Source organism: Primulina huaijiensis, chromosome 12 (assembly GCF_012295235.1).
Source record: "Primulina huaijiensis isolate GDHJ02 chromosome 12, ASM1229523v2, whole genome shotgun sequence".
Lineage (NCBI taxonomy): Eukaryota > Viridiplantae > Streptophyta > Magnoliopsida > Lamiales > Gesneriaceae > Primulina > Primulina huaijiensis.
Genome location: NC_133317.1, coordinates 6,656,034 through 6,676,981, shown reverse-complemented (window position 1 = coordinate 6,676,981; position 20,948 = coordinate 6,656,034). Strand labels below are relative to the sequence as shown.

The 20,948-nt window shown below is 34.5% G+C and overlaps 4 protein-coding genes across 4 annotated transcripts; 2 read left to right on the top strand and 2 right to left on the bottom strand.

The window, feature by feature from the left end:
* The first annotated feature begins 767 nt into the window (after positions 1-767).
* LOC140990727 (cell division topological specificity factor homolog, chloroplastic) lies at positions 768-3,049 on the top strand. The gene is made up of 2 exons (XM_073460565.1): positions 768-926; positions 2,235-3,049. The coding sequence occupies exons 1-2, from the start codon at positions 834-836 to the stop codon at positions 2,844-2,846; spliced, it is 705 nt and encodes a 234-aa protein (XP_073316666.1). The 5' UTR covers positions 768-833; the 3' UTR covers positions 2,847-3,049.
* Positions 3,050-3,380: 331 nt separating this feature from the next.
* LOC140990366 (mitotic checkpoint protein BUB3.3) lies at positions 3,381-7,342 on the top strand. Its single transcript, XM_073460037.1, has 9 exons — positions 3,381-3,710; positions 3,806-3,939; positions 4,507-4,589; positions 4,916-5,167; positions 5,396-5,468; positions 6,087-6,167; positions 6,253-6,334; positions 6,453-6,553; positions 6,986-7,342. Exons 1-9 carry the CDS (start codon positions 3,606-3,608, stop codon positions 7,041-7,043), a joined length of 969 nt encoding a protein of 322 aa, XP_073316138.1. The 5' UTR covers positions 3,381-3,605; the 3' UTR covers positions 7,044-7,342.
* Positions 7,343-10,714: 3,372 nt separating this feature from the next.
* Positions 10,715-11,707, bottom strand: LOC140990166 (uncharacterized). The gene has a single exon (XM_073459742.1). The coding sequence runs from the start codon at positions 11,705-11,707 to the stop codon at positions 10,715-10,717; it is 993 nt and encodes a 330-aa protein (XP_073315843.1).
* A 1,954-nt stretch (positions 11,708-13,661) lies between these two features.
* On the bottom strand, positions 13,662-15,652 carry LOC140989678 (uncharacterized). The gene is made up of 2 exons (XM_073458994.1): positions 15,261-15,652; positions 13,662-15,131 (listed from the first exon to the last, which is right to left on the bottom strand). Exon 2 carries the CDS (start codon positions 15,118-15,120, stop codon positions 14,032-14,034), a length of 1,089 nt encoding a protein of 362 aa, XP_073315095.1. The 5' UTR covers positions 15,121-15,131; positions 15,261-15,652; the 3' UTR covers positions 13,662-14,031.
* Between the last annotated feature and the right edge of the window lie 5,296 nt (positions 15,653-20,948).

Here is a 20,948-nt window from a genome sequence, read left to right as displayed (position 1 = left end):
ATGACCTTTTTGATATGGTCACTTTCACATTACATCATCCATTTTTCAAAATAGACATAATCATCCATCATTTTTCCATTTCCATTTCCAATTTAAAGAAGAAAAATCGTTTCCTTTTTTTTAATGGAAGATTTCGCAGCCCCTATCTGTTAGTACACACTGAATAAACCTTCAAGCTGAACACAATAACCTGCAAACTACGTTAACCAGCTAAACTACATTAGACAAATTTTGTGTGCAGACTCGTCTAATAAAATATTGATAGATAATAAAACATATTACTAATTAATCACAAATACACGTACTCAACTGACTTAAACATCCTGTCAAAAGTCGTTTCCTCTTTGTTCACATGCGCTGTGTTGCATGTGCCTGGCACCACAATTTATATTATTTACATTCAACTTTATTGTCCTGTACCATAAAATGAAATGTAAATAAAAAAAAGTAGGTCTTTTGTGAGATGGTTTCACGAATTTTTATCTGTAAGACGGGTTAACCCTATCGATATTCACAATAAAAAATAATATTCTTAGCATAAAAAATAATACTTTTTCATGGATGACCCAAATAAAATATCTGTATCACAAAATACGACCCGTGAAATCGTCTCACATAAGTTTTTGCCAATAAATAAATATGTGCCAATTTGTGAATTACAAAATATTTATTTTTATTAGAAACTTAATTTTTTATGGCATTCTATAAGGAAAATGATTGAAAGATGTGTATTTAACTACATAATTTATCATTTGTATATAATTTATCGGTGACCGATTTCGACGCAACTTCCTTACTATGGGGAGAAATTGAAGTAAAAATTTGACTTGCCAATGGCGATTTCAGGAGATTTTAGGGTTTCCGCAGCTCTGAATCCCTACAAATTTAACCCCCTTCGAACCTCAGCACAATGTCCCCCTAACAAGGTTCGTTTCATCACTTTCCTATTTTTCGTGCAATGCGTGATCTTTAATCGAATAAAATTTTCGATTCTTTTTGGGTAGAGATTAGAGGGATATTTTCGCTGTAATTTTAGGGTTTTATTTTGTTGCTTTATGGTACCATTTTTAAGAAACATTGTAATCAGGGGCGCATTGACAATGTAGAATGAGGCTAATTTAATATGTATTTTGGTGCAAGACTTGTATTCTAAGAAATAATCTGCATATAATGGGAAAATTTTTATTTGAGGGAGACCGCCCAGCTTAGTCCGCCATGAAAGTAATGTTAATTTTTAGTTTTATTTATGTAAACTTATTTTAATTGACTTTACGATTGCTGTGATAAGATTGGTGATTTGAAATGTGCACCCGTGTAGGATTGATAGCTTTTCGCAGCTGTAGTTGTTTGTGTTCTCTGAAATTTTATCGTATATTGTGTTTCTCTCTCCTTTTCCCATGATTCTCATAAGTGCAAGTGCTGGAATCTTACATTTTACAGCGATTTCAACTCCACTGGAATAGATTATCTGTTGATACTTGATAGTTATTGATGAGGCGTCTTTGAGATTGACATGATGAAATCAGCTTATCTGTTGTTGATATATTGCATTTTTCTTTCGAGATATATGTCCATGCCTAGTTGGCTGTATCCTGGTTCATCTTGCTTTCGTATGTCTGCGTGACTATAATTTATTCTATGTGGTTACTTTGTTGGTCCTGAATTCTGCTGTTTTTGAAATGTTGTGTGGGGCAGTGGGGGATAATCTACTTTAACAAGTTATGGGAGTCTTACATAATGTCAGTTCAGGCAACTAAAATAGTTACAATGAATGGTTCCTGCTGAATGAAACTCCTTTCCTAAAGCCCCTCCTTGGCCGACTCACCCAACTGACCTTTCTAGAAAAAAGGCTTTCATACTCTGTTGCATCTTCTGTTTGTGTTCTTGCGCCTGTACCCTGTGTTTAATATAAATATATCTATAATCGTCAAAGATTTCTGTCCATTCATACTGGTTAAAACAGACAGTTCTAATGTTCTGAGGTCAGGACCTCATGTTTATCAACAAAGAAAGGCACGAGTTCTTAGCTAAATTAACTGGAGCCTCATGATAACTTCCTTCTGCGACTCTATCTTGTGAATTGTTTTCTAAACCTTGCTTCAAAGGTGCATATAGCCGTTTTGACTTGGAATTGTGCTGTTTTGACATGACATCATGAATTCAAATTAGCAAAGTGAACACTGTAACCGAATACTCATATTGATCCCATATTTCTTAACCATACTGCATGACAGGTGGATCTCAATGCTTTCATTAGTGGGGCACCTTTCGTTAGTGGGACACCTGGCATTTCTCATTCATCTGCACTTGATGGCCATACTACCATTTGTTGCAACTCTAAACGACGACTTGGACTTTCTGGAGATTACAAACTCTCCCAAAACCCCATCAACCCAGAGGTAGAGAGCTTCCTCCTCAATGCCATTAAGATGAACTTTTTCGAGCGATTAAACTTGGCCTGGAAGATAATTTTTCCATCACCTCAATCAAGAAAGAATTCCAACGCAAGAATTGCCAAGCAACGCTTGAAAATGATTCTTTTTTCCGACAGATGCGCAGTCAGTGATGACGCTAAACAGAAGATTGTGAGCAGCATCGTAACCGTGCTATCTGATTTTGTTGAGATTGAATCTCAGGACAGAGTTCAACTTAGCGTCTCGACAGATGCCGATGTTGGCACCATTTATTCTGTCACTGTGCCTGTTCGGAGGGTGAGATCAGAATATCAAATCGATGACGAAACAGGTTCGATAACAAACATTGAATACAGAGACACTGGTTCAAGTTCTGGTTCTGTTGATGTCACGTTCGATTTCTATGTGCCTGGTGACAAGTTCAAAGATTGAGTGGGTGAAAACATGTGATACCTTAGCCAGCCTTGGAGGTGACACTTTAATGAAGAGTAATACGAATAGTTGTCTGTTTTCTAGGGTTTTTCTTCTTGCTATTGAATCTTTTCTCTTTTGTTTGGGAAAGATGGTATATTCTGTATATGTAGTTGAAAAATACATGTTTTATGATCCAAATGAAAGTGCTACTTTTGAGAATTATTATTCCCCTAATGCCTGAGTTTTAATGAACCATTTATTGTTTTAAATATGATCTCAACATCGCTGGATGATCGCCTTTTCTATTATGCTTCATCACAATCTAATAGATGAGTGACACATTATCCGTGCTCAAATGTGCACGTTAATTGTTCAATATATCAAAACTATATANAGATATTTATCTTGTTTAAAAGAAGTTGAGAAAAATAATTACTTTGAAGAATTAATATTCATGTAATAATATCATAATTAGGGCAAATTCGTATAATAAATAATAATTTAAAAAACAAAAAAGGCCCATTTTAAAATTGGGCCATCTGTTGGATAATTGAGAAAATTTATTCAATTGGAGTTCAGATTTGGCAATGAACCATCCAGGTTTCAATTTAAGCGGGAACTTTGCTTCGCATGCAATTTTTTTGTTCTTTTTTTTTTTGGGGAATAAATTTCAGTTTAGGGTTCTTCATAACACTCGAAATTTCCCCCAAATTCAAGCTCAACTTTTTGATACGGTTCGTCTGTCTTGTTCAATAGCTTATCTTGCATTTCCGCGGCATGAACGGGTGTTGTTTGAATCCCAAGAACCAGATCCAAGACGCCATTTCCAGGATTCGATTTTCGCCATTCTCGAACAATCTCCTTGTTTCTTCGTGGGATTCTGTTAGTAATTTTGCCAATAGTTATTCCTATGTTAATGCGGGTTCTGAAATATTCCGTATTCGTTTAAGAGTGGAATGCATCATGTGTTTGAACAGAATCTTCGTCTTTACGATGTGGATAAACGTGAGCTCAGATTAGAAGCTCAGACGGATGGGGAAGCTCTTATTGATTGTTGTTTTGAGAGTGAGGCGATGGCTGTCTCCGCTAATTCTGATGGTTCTGTTCTCAGGTTTGTGCATTTCGATAAATTATAGTTACCTTCGTGGCATTGTATTTGCACCAATGCTAGTTATGCACAAAGCCGTGATTTTTGTTGTCAGAGAAAATACTAATTTTTTACTACCATTAGATAAAGTTGTTGTTTGGTTGTAGTGTTTTATTTCTTGAACCATTGTTTCACACGACATTAAACAAGACTGCATGATTGTAACACTAAAACAAGGTGGGAATTATTAGAATATTTTCTGAATACCTGCTATGTTAAATTTATTTTTTGCCTTACTGGTGGCTAGGCGCCCTTTGTTGACCTTTTTGGATTCTGTCATATAAAGTGGTAGTTTGTCTCCTCCCTGTTCCATGCTTTTGATAAGGATTTTACATGTCAATTTCAATGCCATTTAAGGATAATACTTAAAAGATTGTAACTTGGTAAAGCAGCAGCTAGATCCTCAATCATTTCATTACATTCTGTTTCCTGCACAGCAATCTCTCGTGCTTATTTATTCAGGATAATTTTTCTGCATCTTAAGTTGAGTATCCTCTGTATCGTGAAACTTTTGATTTAAAAATTTCTTAGGTATGACATGCATTCAGGAACCAGCCAGAGGTTAGGACATCATGATGATTTAGCAACTTGTGTTGAATATTCTGAGGAAATATGTAAGAGATTGTAACATGAATTTTTGTATATCTTCTGCACTTTGCAATTACTTTGTGGCAGTTCTTTGATCGATAAACTTATTTTTGAAGCGAGAAATATGTGAAGTGTCATTTACTATAAAGAGTGGTAATGAATTTCTGTAATGGTTTATGGAAATGTTTTAATACTCGCAAGCTAGGGGTGGCAATTGAATATAAGGAAAAGGCAAATTTATTTTTCAAATGCCTTACATTATACTTACTGTGAAGCCAACCAAAATTCCAAAGTACTTATCTTTATTCAATCCTGAAAGTATCGTCATAAACTCATTTGGGTGTGTGTGTAGGTCAGATTATTACCGGTGGTTTAGATAAAAAAGTTAAGTTTTGGGATGTACGCTCTTCATGTTCTGTTGGCCTCCTGAGAAATCTATATGCGGAAGTCGAGTCTATATCACTCTGTGGCTTTCATCTTCTTGTTGCTCTCAAATCGTCAGTTCACAAGTATGACTTGCGCTGCTTTGATCGATTACTCCAAGCGAAGGAGTTATCCTGGGACATTAATGTAAAATGTGTCCGCTCAAATGCAGATCTGGAAGGTATTGAATATTAGTTGTGTTGACTCCTTGTTTGAAATGCATGCAATTACCTTTAGCTCTCCAAGAACTCAAAAGTCAACACACTTAAGATTTTAAAATTTTGCTTTTACTTTTTAGTAGGTAAGCTCTTCCATATTCCTAATATTTAAATTCATTATTAAATCGATTCTCGATGTTCTTGTAACTGAGCCTCTGAATCAACCTATATTTTCATGATTATTCCTGCAGGATTTGCTGTTGGGTCAATTGATGGACGAGTTGATTTGGAATATCTGTGTAAATCCAACTCAAAGAATGAGGGGTCAGTATAAGTTTATGGTGTACTAATGATCTATTTACTGTGTTTATTGGATATCATATAGTTAAACTGGTGAAAGTCACAACCACTACCCTCAGAATTCTAGATTGCAAAAGTTTTACGTATGCTTCTTATTGCTAGATCTTTCAATGTTTGGTATCTCTAACCTGCTATTCTGTTACATTTGTTTCTTTCTTCGTAAGTTCCAAGGATATAGTGATATACAGTGAAATTATTCTTGAGTTCTCAACAGTTTAGCCTAAGTTAGGATCATTTGGAGTCTTGGATTATAAATATAAAATAAGAAACCATTTATGGTGGTATTTAAATCTTCTCAATACGTCTTCTTGAGAAAGAGATGGAATGATAAGATTAGTCTAGCGTCTCCAGCAAGTTGATGCCACCTGAGCGGTTCCGTTTGCCTAATATATATCTTATTTAAAAAATTTTGAAGTCACCTTCTTCTCCAAAACTAGAAACTTTTTATCTCCTAACAACTTTTCCCAGAATCAACGAAAGTACATGTAGTTGTTGTGCCTTGTGCTTTTTGACCATTTACTGTCCTGCTTGGTGTGTTTTAATATTCATTTCAAATTTTCAATTCTATTTAAGCATCTGCAGATATACTTTCCGATGTCATCCAAAGGACAAAAAGGGATCACGTCATCATGTATCGGTAAATGATATCGCATTTAATCCAGCGTATGTTTCTCTTTCATTTACAGTTTTCTGTGTCATAAACCTTCGGAATCTCGATTCTCACAAGAACAACCTTTTCCTGTTTCAGCATATATGGTGCATTCATAACTGGTGACAGTGACGGTCATGCTATAGTATGGGATGTTTTGAGCAAGAAACTGCTAATGGAGGTAAATTTCATCCGTATCATTCATCAATTATTTTCATTTCAGCATCATAATAGTTTTTTATTGTTCTTTAATTCAGCAGATTTTAATTATATCCTCATAATGAGTACCTGGATTTCAGTTGCCCAGATATCCCAACAGTGTTGCTTCTCTGGCATACAACCGTGATGGACAAATTTTAGCCATTGCATCAAGTTTTACTTATCATGAGGCTAATGAAAGGTTAGCAGGAGTTATTTTTGTAAATTGTTTGTATGGCTATGCTAGGTTCGTGGAACATTTAAAGAATGCTGTCATCTTTTATCAGATTACATTATTAAAACTATATTCCTTATACATTTGGATTCCTGATTATTCGCAACTGTCGTAGTGTTAATCATGATTTAGGGTTATATTGAGTGACTTTTATAAAATCTCATCGTCTCTATCGCATCAGTATTTAGCATACCATTGCTTAATATGGTAATATAGACGATAATGAGAATTGATTTGTGATTGACATGAATTTACTGAAAATCTCTTACTGAATTATCTTTATAATTTGAGGGGTAGTTTTGAAGATCTTCATATGAGGATTAAAATTCTTGTTTTTCATATGTTGCCCGACAATCAAACTGCAACGTATTTTCATGAAACCTTGTTTCGTCATTACAGAGAGGAGCCACCTCAAATATTTGTGCATCAAACGGATGGTACCCACTCAAAGAGATGACAGCAGAGAAGACAATGTGTATTAGTAGCATCCCTTGTGTTCTCATTGATTCAAACTCAAGTTTTCAAGTCCAAGTGCATTCTCTCTTTCTCACGACAACCTTAACCCATTGTTTTCTTGATCTCCCTTTTTGAAATGACATGAGAATGGTTGAGTGAAAAGTAGAATTTAGGAGTTCTCATGATCTCATCGTGTAGAAACGATGATTTAAGTCTATTTATATGTAATGATTCTCATGAATCACAAAGTGATTAAATGCTTTGTACTGCTAGTATTTTGTGGAATTACATTGATTATCATGATGGCGTGCCAGTGCTACTCCTTTTTTCTTAATTTCTCAGCATAATGATTTTTCGTTGTCCAGTGAGTACTTTTTCGTTGTCCAGTGAGTACTTTGTACTGATAATTGCTTAAACTGAGATGCGTGTGCATGCATGTAATGGTGCAATCGTCCTTCATGATTAAAATGGTGGAAGTGTTTAGTGTTTGACTTGCAGAAATCTAGAATTTGTTTGAGAAAGAAAATATGTTGCAAGGAGCAGGGGAAATAATTTCAGGGAAGATGATTTGGAGGAACAATTCATTGATTCCATGCACCATGTAAATGCAACAATGAGTACGAGTATAATGCAATACAATGTTAATTTATCTGAACTGCCTAATCGCTTAACTCTATGTATTTATTGGTAAGCATATGGATTATCCACTGGGCAACATCTCTGAACTGCATAATCAGCAGCACTAGGCAACATCGACAACTTTAGGAACCTTGTCATCGCCATCAAATGGCAATCGAACATCCAACCAACCAAGCTTGTACACAATCTCCGACTCCAACTCCCTGTGTAACGCCTTGCAATGTAATGCACAACACAGCATTTGCAGCAAGACTGAAAAGTATCAAGACATTTGCAAGTCCTGTGAGAACCACAGTTTGAAGAACGAACATCCAACTAACCGATCCACTATCAATTGGACCAGGCACTGAACTTGGAAACAAAACGGATCTATTGCCAAGCAACAATGCAGACCAAACGATGATCGGGAAGGTAACGCATCTCATCCCCCTAACTAGATCAGAACTAACCCTAACCGCCGAGAAGAATTACATTGATTCGACTACAATGAGCACATAGGCCAAATACCACTCAAGTTGAAGGTAGATCATTTGTCCCACAAGCTCAACCATGTACAAGAAAAAAAAGACCCATAACACATACTTTGCGATAGTAGGTTTCAACAGCAAAGAAAATCAATCCCAGAATCAGCCGTGACACAATATATGTCTCAGTAAGAGGGAAAAACGAAGCCATGATGCATTTAAGCGAGGAAGTAAACTTCAGGGGCCTACCGAAGAATCCATTCCAGGTGCTATGGGTGATGGATGCCGTGGTGAAAAAGGAGAACAGCAGTACAAGGGAGTGTATAACTGTGAAACTAAAATTAGATTTGTCAAAACGGGGACTATCGCCTTCGGGCACAAGCGTGATACAGGAGGACAAAAACCGATAGCTGAAAATAATTGACATGGGCTGTGAGGAAGGCATGTACACGATGACGGAGAAGGGCAAAGGGAGAACAAAGTTAAGTGAGAGGGCTAAGAAGTGGCGGTGGCTGGAATTGATTATGCGCTTTGTATCGGATAATACTACGCAGAGGTTACCGTTGTGGTTTGACAAAATTGCAGTGTGTGAGGAGGGGCATGAAAGTGAGGTTTCTTCTTCGATTTTTCAGCTGATTTATTGCACCAGAAAATATTGGTTTCGTCGCCGATGTGAACACTAGAAGATTTGCAAAAGATTTGGCATCGACGGTTTGTAAAGACTGTGTCTGAGATTTGTTGTTCATTGGTTTTAAGTTTGTCTTCCTCAGTTTTGCCGCTAGTCTTTTTGTCTCTTTAGTCCACGCAAAATGTGATGGAATCAAAATTTAACTAATTATTTGGATGAAAACACACTTAATTGGTGCGCCTTGCGCTCCTTCTTGGTCTGTTTTGAGATACATTTCCTTGTTTCTTGAGCATCTGTACATGTACTTTTAGATGTCATTCAAATGACAAAAAAAAGATCACATCGTCCCGAAGCAATAAATGATAAAGCGTCTGATATAGGGCTATCAACGAATCGAGCCAGCTCGATAATTATTTGATTCATATTTGAAGTTATCGAATTCGAGTCGAACTCGAACATGTTCGAGCTTTTTTCAAGCCGAACTCAATCGAAAATTATTTTGTTCGATAGTTCGCGAACCGCTCGCAAACCTTAATATTTTATTAAAATAATATTATTAAATATAAAATATATGCACATTTCGAGTTTTTTGGACGTTTCTAGCTTTCGAACTTTATTATCCTGAGTAATAGTTCCAATAGATCGCGAATAGGTTCGAACATTTCGAATTGAATATGAACTCAAACTTCATTTCAAGTCGAAATCGAGCTGAAAAATTTAAAATTTTCGAGCTTCAAATCGAACTCGAACTCGAATATACTTAATTCGAGCCGAATTCGAACCTTAAATTTTTACTAATATTCAGCTTGATTCGGTTCGGTTACACCCCTAGTCTAATCCATCCTATGTTTCTCTAGCATTTACAGTTTCTTGTCATAAAACTTCAAAATCTAACAAGAACAACTTTTTTCCCATTTCAGAATATAATCATATATGGTGCTTTCCAAACTGGTGAAAATGAAGGTCGTACTATAGTGTGGGGTGTTTTGAGAAGAAACTGCTAATGTAGGTTATATTTCATCCACCAATTATGTTCATTTCGCCATCATATAAGACTTGTTATTTGTTCTAGTTTAGCAGATTTTTATCACGTGCTCATAGAGACTACCTGATTTTCAGTATCCCAAGTGTGTTGCTTCTCTGTCATACAACTGTGAGTCTGTGATCGCTTTTTACTTACCATGAGACAATTAAAAAGTTAGCAGATTTACCTCCCCATTTCTGGTTTCATTAGGTATTTTACCCTTGTTTTCTTAACTTAATGAGTAAATTGTTTGTATAGCTACATGGAGGTTTGTATAATTGGACTGTAAATTGTCCTGTTTTATTGCTTTCATAATATCGTAATATAGACGATGGCAAGGAATTGATTTGTGATTGATAGATATTCCTAACTAGATCCCATGAATTTACTGAAACACTCTTTCAGAATTAACGAGAGGTTGAATATGAGGGTTGACGTTTCCGAGTTCTTCCTATGAGAATAAACCTCAACTGTTTCAAGAACTGCTAATTTCCTTGATTTCCCTTGGTGAAATGACATGAGAAGATATGCGCGAAAAGTAGAATTTAGGTTGGTTTATATTTCACTAAAACTAGGACAAATTTTCTTTTACAGCACGAGGTTGTTAGGCGTTAGCAACAAGATGTGAAATTACTGTAACCTGTATAATATTCGCCATATACTAGACTAATTCATCAGCATCACTTTTGAAATGAAAAACAGTCGAAGGCAAATTACAATAAAATCATCCGTTCATTAACATGGCAAAGTTTATGCATCCATACATAAATATTCAAAAGGTTGCATGGTTCAGACAACTTTAGTTTAATATACAGACATTATTGACTACACCGCATGTAATATAAAAGTAACAGAACAAGCAGCAAACGGTAATATCACAAGGCAGAGCTGCTAACCTCGTCAACCTCGACTCGGCTCTAGACAACATAAACAACTTTAGGAACCTTCTCATCAGCATCACATGGCAAATGAACATACAGAGGAGCAAACTCATCCAACAGCTCTAACGCCAACTCCCCACGTAATGCTTTGCAATATATAAACAACACAGCAGTTGCAGCAACACTGTAAAGCATCAAGGCAGTCGCAAATACTGTGAAAAGAACAGTTAGAAGACCGAACTGCCAACTTATCCATCCATTACTAATCAAACTAGGCACTGAACTGGAATAGAAAGCGGACAAAACGCCAATCGACAATGCAAAATAGATAAGAATCGAGAATGCGATCCACTTCACCCCCTTAACCAAATAAGAACTCCTTTTAAGCGGCTCAAAGCCCCACTTTGATTCAAGAACAGCGACCACAGAGGCCAAAAACCACTCAACTTGAATGTAAATCATCAACCCCACAAGCAAAACCGTGGTCAAAACAACGAGAACCAGAAAATATACGTTGCCATAATCGGTTTGAGCTCCCAAGAACAAGATACCACCATACGTCAACGCGGCGAGACCCCCACCAGCAAATATAATCAACCCCAGAATCAGCTGGGACACAATATACGTCGCAGTAAGAGGGAAAAACGAAACCAGGATGGACTTAAGCGAGGAAGTAATCTTCAGGGGGCGACCGAAGAACCCATTCCAGGTGCTGTGGGTGATCGATGCGGTGGTGAAAAGGGAGAACATCAGTACAAAAAGGGAGTAAAGAACTGTGAAAACAACATCGGATTTGTCAACAGGGGGGATTTCGCCTTCGGGATCAGGCGTGGAGGAGGAGGAGGACAAAAGTCGATTATAGATGGAGATAATCGATGTGGGCTGCGAAAAAGAAGGGTACACGATGGCGGAGAAGGACAGAGGAAGGACAAAGAGAAGCCCGAGGGCAAAGAAATGGCCGCGGTTGGCCCTGATTATGCGCTTTGCATCGGATAATACGATGCAGAGGTTGAGGCTGGGAGCAGACATTATCAGGTGGTAGAGAAGGGGGCAAGAGGTTCTTCCTTGCAGAGGAAGAGGAAGAAATTATTGATGATAACTTGGAAAAGTCAACCTGAACATTTGCAAAGTCTACATTCTAGAATTTCTTTTGTTTGAATTTTGGGTTTTTCTTTAAAAAAAATTAAATAATATTAAAAATAATTTTTAAGTTTAATTTAACAAAATATGACAATTTTAAAATATTTAAACATTTATAACGATCCAAGAAATGTCGATTCTCGGATTCTAGTTTATTTTATTTTATTTTTGTAACGATTGAATTATTATATTTATATTAAAATATTTGGCATGTAAATATTAAAAATATTGGTCTCTTTAAAAAATAAAATAATATTGATAAATATAATAGTAATAAACAAAAAACTAATATAAATATTACAGTAATTTATTACATAATTAATAATAATGTTTGTAATATAAATAGTTCTACAATTGATAATTATCATAATTATTTTTCATCTAGAATATTTTATCTATAACACGCTCGTTTTGATTTGATGACTATCAACTCAACAAATTATTTCTAAGAGATGTGTGGCTTAAATGTTGTCTCGTTAAAACCTTGTTGGTAAAACTGAATGAGAAAAACCTGAACGAAATAAAACAACAATAGATACTCCTCTTATCTCAATCATATAAGATCCTTCAACTGATGCATCCCTATCTTGTGCACCAATTTCTTGAATGTTGAAGTTGGCAATGACTTTGTGAATAAGTCAGCTACATCTTCACTGGAGTGAATTTGATGGACATCAATATTATTATTTTTTGAAGATATTGTGTATAGAAGAACTTTGGTGAAATATGATTTGTTCTATCATTTTTGATATAGCCTCTTTTTAATTGTGCAATACAAGTTACATTATCTTCGAATATTACTGTTGAGCAATCTTTGGTTGTTGGCTACCCATATGATTATTTAATATGTTGTGTTATGGATCTCAACCACACACTCCCGACTTGTTTTATGTATCACAATGATCTTAGAATGATTTGAAGACATCACTGTTAAGAATTGATTCACCGACTTTATGATATAGTCGGTGTCTCCTTGTGTAAACACATGACATATATGAGATTTAGCTTTTATGGGAATCAAAAAAGGCCCCAATTTGATTGGGCGATCACATCGGCCAAATACCACTCCAGATGAAAGTAAATGATCACTCCATAAGCAAAACCACGAGCCCCGAAATATGTACACTGCCGGAATTGGTTTCGGCCACCGATAACAAGATCCCAATACCGTACGTAAACCCAGCGAGCCCCGCAAAAGCAAAGAAGATCGTTACCTGAATCAGACCCGACACAATATACGTCCCAGTAAGCGAGAGAAAAGAAAGCAAGATGGACATAAGCGAGGAAATGAACTTCAGGGGCTCGCCGAAGAATCACTTCAAGATGCTATGGGTGATGGATGCAGAGTAGAAAAAGGAGAACATAAGTTGAAAAAGGGAGCGGAGCAAATAACTGTGAAGATAATATCAGATTTGTCGTCAGGGGGGATTTCTTCATCGGGTGCATGCGTTAAGGAGGTGGAGAAAAATCGACTGAAGCTAGAAATAGAAGACTTGGGAATCGAGAAATATTCATCTCAATTCGTAAAAAAATATTACTATTTTATGACAATGCATGTGATTTTCCGTCCAAAAAAACTCTTATAAGACCGTCGCATAACAATTTCATTAGATAAATATTCATCTCAATTCATAAAAAAATATTACTATTTTATGACAAAAAATATTGTTTTTTATTTATCAACTCTCATATACAGATCCATAAAACTGTCTCACAGGTGACCTACTCATGTCTTTTTATTGGTATTTGTAAGATTTGTTTAGTTTTAAATGAACCTCTATACTAATTATTGAATAATATATGAATAAATAATCAAAATCAAATTTATAAATCTCTAACATCAATATCAGCGAGTTTGCAACACAAGAACATCAATAAACATTTGAATCATTGTATAAATTTGCTAGAGAACGGCCGATTCTTATCAAACTCTACTGGAAAAGCCATGACATCCTTAAAATGCATATCAAAGTATTGCAAGGCTACAAATTCTTATTGCCCGCCAACAATCGCCTTAAATAAACAACAAAAGACACAAAAATATCAAACAAGAACTATAACATCTATAAGTATTGAGGAGTTGAGAAATCTTCCCAAGAACAATGTACTTATGCATTATCCAATTTTCTAACTCTCGATTTTTTATTCTTCAGTTGCCATGACATGAATAAATAGTTAAACTTTTCATACCATAACGAAAACTGAAAATGACTTCATTGAGTATCTGTTGATCCTGAATGAAGAGTCAGGGCTTCCAAAACAGGCTCAGTCTCTTCATTTGCGGATTCCATGCGATAAGATTTACAACTGAAGTAGAAAACGGTACTATTCATCGAGTCTATTAGCACCACGAAAGAATACATTATGACAAGAAGAGGTCCTTCCCATATCCTGGAAGAGCCATCTCCATAGCTCAAAGTCTTCACTCTGTGCTCGAATAGACCCTCCACAAATGCCATTCCAATTGTTGATCCAAGAAATATCAAAAGACCGACTTGAGTTTGCCCCTTAATTAATGAACTGGACCTTAACAAGGCCTGTGGCCCCAAAACATCCTCCAAAACAGAGATCACAACTGCAATGTTGCAGATAATGATAGCATTCGCCAAAGTGACTGAGAATATCAATCCTATTACCATAGCAGGATACAGAATCAGGTCTGGTGGGAATCCCATTACAGAAAACACGCTGCTCACTACAACTAACAGAACGAGGAATAATGTGACGCAGCCGGAGATTACACCACATACCCACAGATATGTGATCAAAATACGCTTCCAAATCTTGGAAATTATCACATAAAACTTCGAGGAATCGAACTTCTTCCTCGAATACGTACAATCAACTGAGTAAACTACAGCTGCTTTCGACAAAAGTGACAATGTGGCAAATAATGGGAAGCACATTGTCGCAGAGACAACCGATTCCGACAACTTTTGGCACGACTGTTTGATAAAAGGCTTGATAGGGAGTCCACTGGAATTTGCAACAAGCAATAGTCTTAGAGTCAGTCTCTTCACAAGGGATTGATCTATAAACACGTTCGACAAAAGCACAGCTGAAACTGGACAAATTAACACTGCCGCAATGGCCATGAAACCGGACAAATTATACCGCAGAATCCTCACCGTTTCCCTTAAAATCTCCAGTGCACTCGTGGAGTGAAAATGGTGATCCGATCGAATATTATTTTCAGTCTCCAAATCCAAAATTTGAAGATCCGGCCCTCCATTACCTTCATTTTTCTCTCTGTTTATCGAATTTATGCCGTGTCTGGGACTTAGCCCATTCGACATCTCCATTTTTCAGAATTCTCGCTTTCTCTACAACCCCAACGAAATTAATTAAACCTATCACCCTCCAAACGAGCCTCACTTCAAAGTCACACTAACATTAAATGCATGAAGAAAAACATACAAATTTAGATCTGACCTACAAGCACCTAAATCATACCTCCGAAAGCATACGGCGCATGCCATTGAATCCAAAAATTTCAGACAAAACTACACATTTCAGCAACAACCCACAAAACCAGCATGATTTAATAGATCATTGACATCATGAAACGCGAGGAAGAGGGGACCTTGACGTGAAAAATGAGCAGAACACAAGAGAAAAGCTGGGTGCAGGTGAGAGTGCGAGCAAGCATAAAGCAATTACAAGAGGATATGTCGATTAATAATGTGAAGAATTAAAGATTTCTGTGAAGAGGGCGTAGTGCAGGACTTTTTCTTGATTTTGAGGCGTGAAAAGTGAGTGAATTCTCCAAGTTTGGGATTTTTGGCATCTTTACGTAAGGGGGATGAGACCGGAAGGTTAGACTCGCGTGGCGCTGTATTTTTTGTACAGTTGCTGTTATTTTATAGGTTCATGAGCTGTGCGGGGCACTAAAAAGTCACTTTTTTAATATACAAGTTTCATTTAAAAAAAATAATTACTCAAAAGAAAACTAATATACAAGTTTCCTTAAATAATAAATCAATTTTTTAATTCTTTTAACATGTATTATGATCCATCGTTTATTACTAAGCTAACAATTATAATTATTAGTGAATGCTAATTTTTTGTTCTTTATATTTGTGGTAGTGTATACATCATAATAACCAGTCATATCATTTTTGAGATATGTCTTATTCTTTTTTGTCGTTGATGATGTCCTCGTCAGATATAGGTCTTACTCATTAAGATATAATATCTTTTTTATGATCCAACCAGATCATATATACAACAGAGCATTAGTAGCTTGACACATGCATTTACACAGGCAATGCATGTAACATAAGCTAGCTTTGAAATTAGTCTCCTTTTTTAACAGATGAGGAAATATAATGTGAGCCAATGAGGAAACTAAGGATCGCCAATTTAAGTACATATCTTGGTGAGTTTATTATATAAAAGTTATAGTAACACGAGAATTGCAATTTAACTTGTAAATGTTTTGCCAAAGCTACATACAATGAATAGAATGGAAAAAGATTTTGATTAAAGTTTAAATGTAATGTTAAATACCAAAACTGATTTTTTGCTGAACGATGAGATTGAAATGATACAAGTCAAGCAGATTTGGATCCATTTTACATATCATATCCCTCTTCTCTCTCTTTTTTCTCTTCAAAATTTTTTAAAAAAAAAAACCATAATTTTGTTAGAGTAGATGGACAGCCAACCAACTTGTGGCTTGAGATTTATTTACTCTTATGTAAAAAACAATATTTATTTTAATAATATTTTATAATTTTATCCAATTATATCATTTATTTAATTTTTATACATATACAAGCTGCATAGATAAAATCCTTCAATATACGATATGTATCACGAGGTATGTATCTCAACGTAAGATCAAGAAATTCATTATGAAGTGTACATTATATTCTAAAATAGTTTCTAGTCGATTCATTTGCCTAAAATAAGGATAAAGATTACTCGAGCTTGAGACTAACATATTTGATGTAGATGCCGTGTTTTATTGATAAGGACATGGAGATGTTCTTATGTAAATTTATCATTTGATGAAACACTGAACAACTATCCATTAAACTTTCCAAGTGGTTATCAGTCATCGAGTGAAATAGTTCGTGCTTATGGTTGTACATCATTAATCGTTTGACCCGAAATAATGTGAAAGCTCTACGTACTAGCATACACTTTGATCTGTTTACCAATTACATTGAAGGTCATCAAGTGATTAGGTTGGATGTGGTTTCAAAATACGTAGGAGTCAATGCGTTGTAATCAGAGATTCACTGTTCACCTACAGGTGAAGATATACTATGCGATATGTGCAATGAATCCCTTACCATAGTAAGACAAGCATATTTTAGAAATATGTTTCCTTAGTTGCACATACCATATCACTGTTATTACTCAAAGATCTATCACATCGTTATCGAATTCATTTGCTATCATCGATATACCCATGGTTGCAGATTCGATCATGATATAAGAGTTGAATGGATAGTGATGTATGTTAACTATAACTTAAGGTTTTTGCAGGTTATTGTCAGTGATACCTAGGGAATCAGATGTGATGCTATTAGGCACTCTTATCATGATCCGATTAGTGCAATCAGACTTCAGTTCTGACGTTCTTGATCAAGAAGTTGGTGAAAAGAATGTGGCTAATTAGGGTAAGCCCGAATATGAAAAAATGTTGTTCTAAATCACATGAAGTTTTGAATTCACGACTAGTTGTATATCTGAACCATTAAAGGTCACACAAGTATTGGATTTCATGTTCTCTTGAGATAGTCAAATTCAATAAGCTGAATTTGGCGACTGTAGTTTGATGAAAATTAAGCAGATTGTAAAAGAATTTATATGTTGATTCCATGTCATGAAAATTGTGGAATTTAACTTAAATACTAATTAAGTAAGGAGAGTGAAACGACTTATTTAGTGAAAGAATTCACAAAACCTGCATCTGCAAAAAATAGATCAGTGAAAAATTTTGTCATTCGAAATTTTCGTTTTTCATTATGTGAACGAGATTTGTACCCTCGATACATCGACGTTGTCTCATTATCGATCGAGTTTATAATGTGTTAACAATTATTTATTTAGTAAATTTAGAATATACCAATTAAATGACAAATTAGTAGTAGTGACTACTAAGTACAAAATTCTCATTGAAGATTTTAGAAGAGTCTATAATATATTAATTAATTCAATAATTAAAAAAAAATTAATTTAAAGCATGAATAAATATATATGTATAAATATGCATGCATATGTATATATGTATTATATTATTAAAAGTTGATAACAATTTAATTATGGATGGTATTTTCAATAGTGGAAAATACACATATGAGAGTTTTTGAATAATAAAAAATAGTATCTTGATAAAAAGAGAGTTCTGATTAGATCAAGAAGAGACTTTTGATATAGAGATATTTTCTTAAACATACTTTACACAATTACTATAATTAATTTTAGTCTTCAGTTAAATTTATTTACCAAAATGATCTTTTTATTACATCAAATTACAAAGATATCCCTCATCCTTTAAACCCTATTTACCATCAATTTTTTCATCTCAAACTCTGTATTTTATTATCTCATTAATTCCGTACGTACAGAGGCGGCCGTGAAGCACTTCAATCCTATTTATTTAAACAAATAGAAATTTCCTTTTTTTCCATTTAATTTTTACGCAAAAAAATTGATTTTGTATTGATATTACTGTGTGCATTGGTGTATGGGCTATGACAAATCTATTCTATTACCAATTTTGTTTATGTCAAATCATTAGAATTTATTGCTTAGAATTGATTGCTCTAATTTTGATTTTAATTTTTTTAATATTTGACTTGATTATTGTCATGATTTTTTTTATAATTTGTAGGTTTCAATTTTTTTTAATCATGAATATTTTGAAGTTGAAATAAATGAATGATTTGTGATTCATTGCAGTTGAGGAAGTATAATTACGAATATAAATGATTTTTTTATTTTATACATTAAAATGCGTACTTTTATGTGCAATTTATTTATTTTTTGGAGGAGCATAAAGATGTGATTTATGTGTTAATATTTTCACAAAATTATGCATGTATGGATTCAATCAAAAGACTCATTATTTATTGTGGAAAATGTACAAAAAATGCGACCGGTAGTTGGGCTTGGAATGAAAAAGATTCAAATGTTAAACCAACTCTTAAAGAGAAAAAATATAAAATTAAACAAATGAATCACGAAAATGGAACATGTGTGTAAGTGTGTTCATAGAAAAAATGTATTTTAGGATTTTTTAATTATATTAGACATAATGCAAAATGTATAATAAAGAATGTCATTTTTAAAATTATGACTTTGAAATTGACTAGAATAATCAATTGCCCTTTATCTTTTATGTATGTGTAATCAATAGTTGAATAACACATCCCTCTCTTGGAAGAACACGGCATCTCGTCCACAGCCCACCGCCCTGAAGTCGCCACACCGTCGCCGGGTTTTTGAAATTATGGTGATCAACTCTCGGCAAAAATTTCGTTTAGATATCTAGTACGATCTATACGAGCAATAAAGTTTTTAATCGTGGACCTGATTAGAAGATTGAAGAAGGAGGAAGATCTATTCGTAAAGCTTTACAAGATAGGCTATCTCCACTTAAAATCGGGAATAGTTGGAGTCGGTGCTATATACACTAAGGTAAACTATTCTAAACATCATTTGAATAATTTAAATCATACGATGCCTAAAGAACGTTTTAAACGTATAAACAAATTTTTTAAAACTTTCGTTATTTAAGTGAGGAGAGTGAAACTATTTTGTTTTAGTGAAGAATTTTGACAGAACTGACAACTGCAAAAATGGATCAATGAAAAAAATTTCATTCGAATATTTCATTTTTCATTATGTGAACGAGATTTGTGCATTCGATACATGACGCTGTCTGATTATTTATCTGGTTTATAACGAGTTAGCAATTACTTATCTAGTAAATATAGAATACTGATTAAATAGCAAATTATTAGTAGTGACTGCTAAACGCAAAATTCTCATCGAAGATTCTAGAAGAGTTTAGAATATATTAATTAATTAACTAAGTAATTAAATATAAATTATTTAATTTAAACCATGAAAAAATATATATGATTATATATGCATATATACTGAATTATCAAAAGCTGATAAAAATTTAATTATGTATGATATTTTCATAGTAGAACATGGTATTTTTAAAACTGAAAAATGCATACATGAGAGTTTTTGATTAATGAAAAACAATATCCTGATAAAATGAGAGTCCTGGTTAGATGAGGAAGAGATTTTTAATATATATATAATGACAAAAACTTGTGTGAGACGGTTTCACATGTCGTATTTTGTGAGACAAATCTCTTATTTGGGTCATCCATGAAAAAGTTTTACTTTTTATGCTAAGAGTATTATTTTTTATTGTGAATATCGGTAGGGTTGACCAGTCTCACAGATAAAGATTCGTTTGACTGTTTTACAAGATACATACTCATATATAATTAATAGTTGAATTATATACATAACTTTTTACACACAAGTTTTTGTCTATCAATTTTTTTTCTCTCTTTCCCTCATACAAGAAAATTGGCCACCTCTCTCTTGAAAGCACAAGGCCGCTCATCCACAGCCCTGCTGCCCCGACATCGCTGCACCACATTCGAATTTTTGAAATTCCGACAATCAACTATCGATGCAAATTTCATTTAGATCCACAACTCAACTGTTACTCATTGAGTGCGAGAAAACTATACACCAACAAATTTTCCTCCATTTACATCTTCATACATGATTAATATATTTTAATTTTAATTTAACCCAATGTCAACCCTTAAATTATTATAATTCTATTGTATTCTAATTTAATCAACTACATTTTACATTTTTTTAAAAAAATTAAACATTATTAATAATATGCATTTATTTGACATGTATTTAATAGATCTCACGATATGCTAGCTCAACGGGGAATGGGGTGCTGGGGATACAAATTGCTAAACTGAGCAGCGAACCAATTGAATATATTAACATAATAAGAAAGACTAGTCTCTTGTGAGACGGTCTCACGAATATTTATCTGTGAGACGAGTCAATTCTACCGATATTCACAATAAAAAGTAATACTCTTAGCATAAAAAGTAATAATTTT

Excerpts from the sequence above, each read along its gene's own strand:
- LOC140990166 (XM_073459742.1), bottom strand. The coding sequence starts at position 11,707 with ATGTCTGCTCCCAGCCTCAACCTCTGCATCGTATTATCCGATGCAAAG.
- LOC140990727 (XM_073460565.1), top strand. The coding sequence starts at position 834 with ATGGCGATTTCAGGAGATTTTAGGGTTTCCGCAGCTCTGAATCCCTAC. Across the intron at positions 927-2,234 it reads CACAATGTCCCCCTAACAAG|GTGGATCTCAATGCTTTCAT; the intron begins GTTCGTTTCATC and ends ACTGCATGACAG.
- LOC140990366 (XM_073460037.1), top strand. The coding sequence starts at position 3,606 with ATGAACGGGTGTTGTTTGAATCCCAAGAACCAGATCCAAGACGCCATT. Across the intron at positions 4,590-4,915 it reads TGAATATTCTGAGGAAATAT|GTCAGATTATTACCGGTGGT; the intron begins GTAAGAGATTGT and ends GTGTGTGTGTAG. Across the intron at positions 5,469-6,086 it reads TCCAACTCAAAGAATGAGGG|ATATACTTTCCGATGTCATC; the intron begins GTCAGTATAAGT and ends AAGCATCTGCAG.
- LOC140989678 (XM_073458994.1), bottom strand. The coding sequence starts at position 15,120 with ATGGAGATGTCGAATGGGCTAAGTCCCAGACACGGCATAAATTCGATA.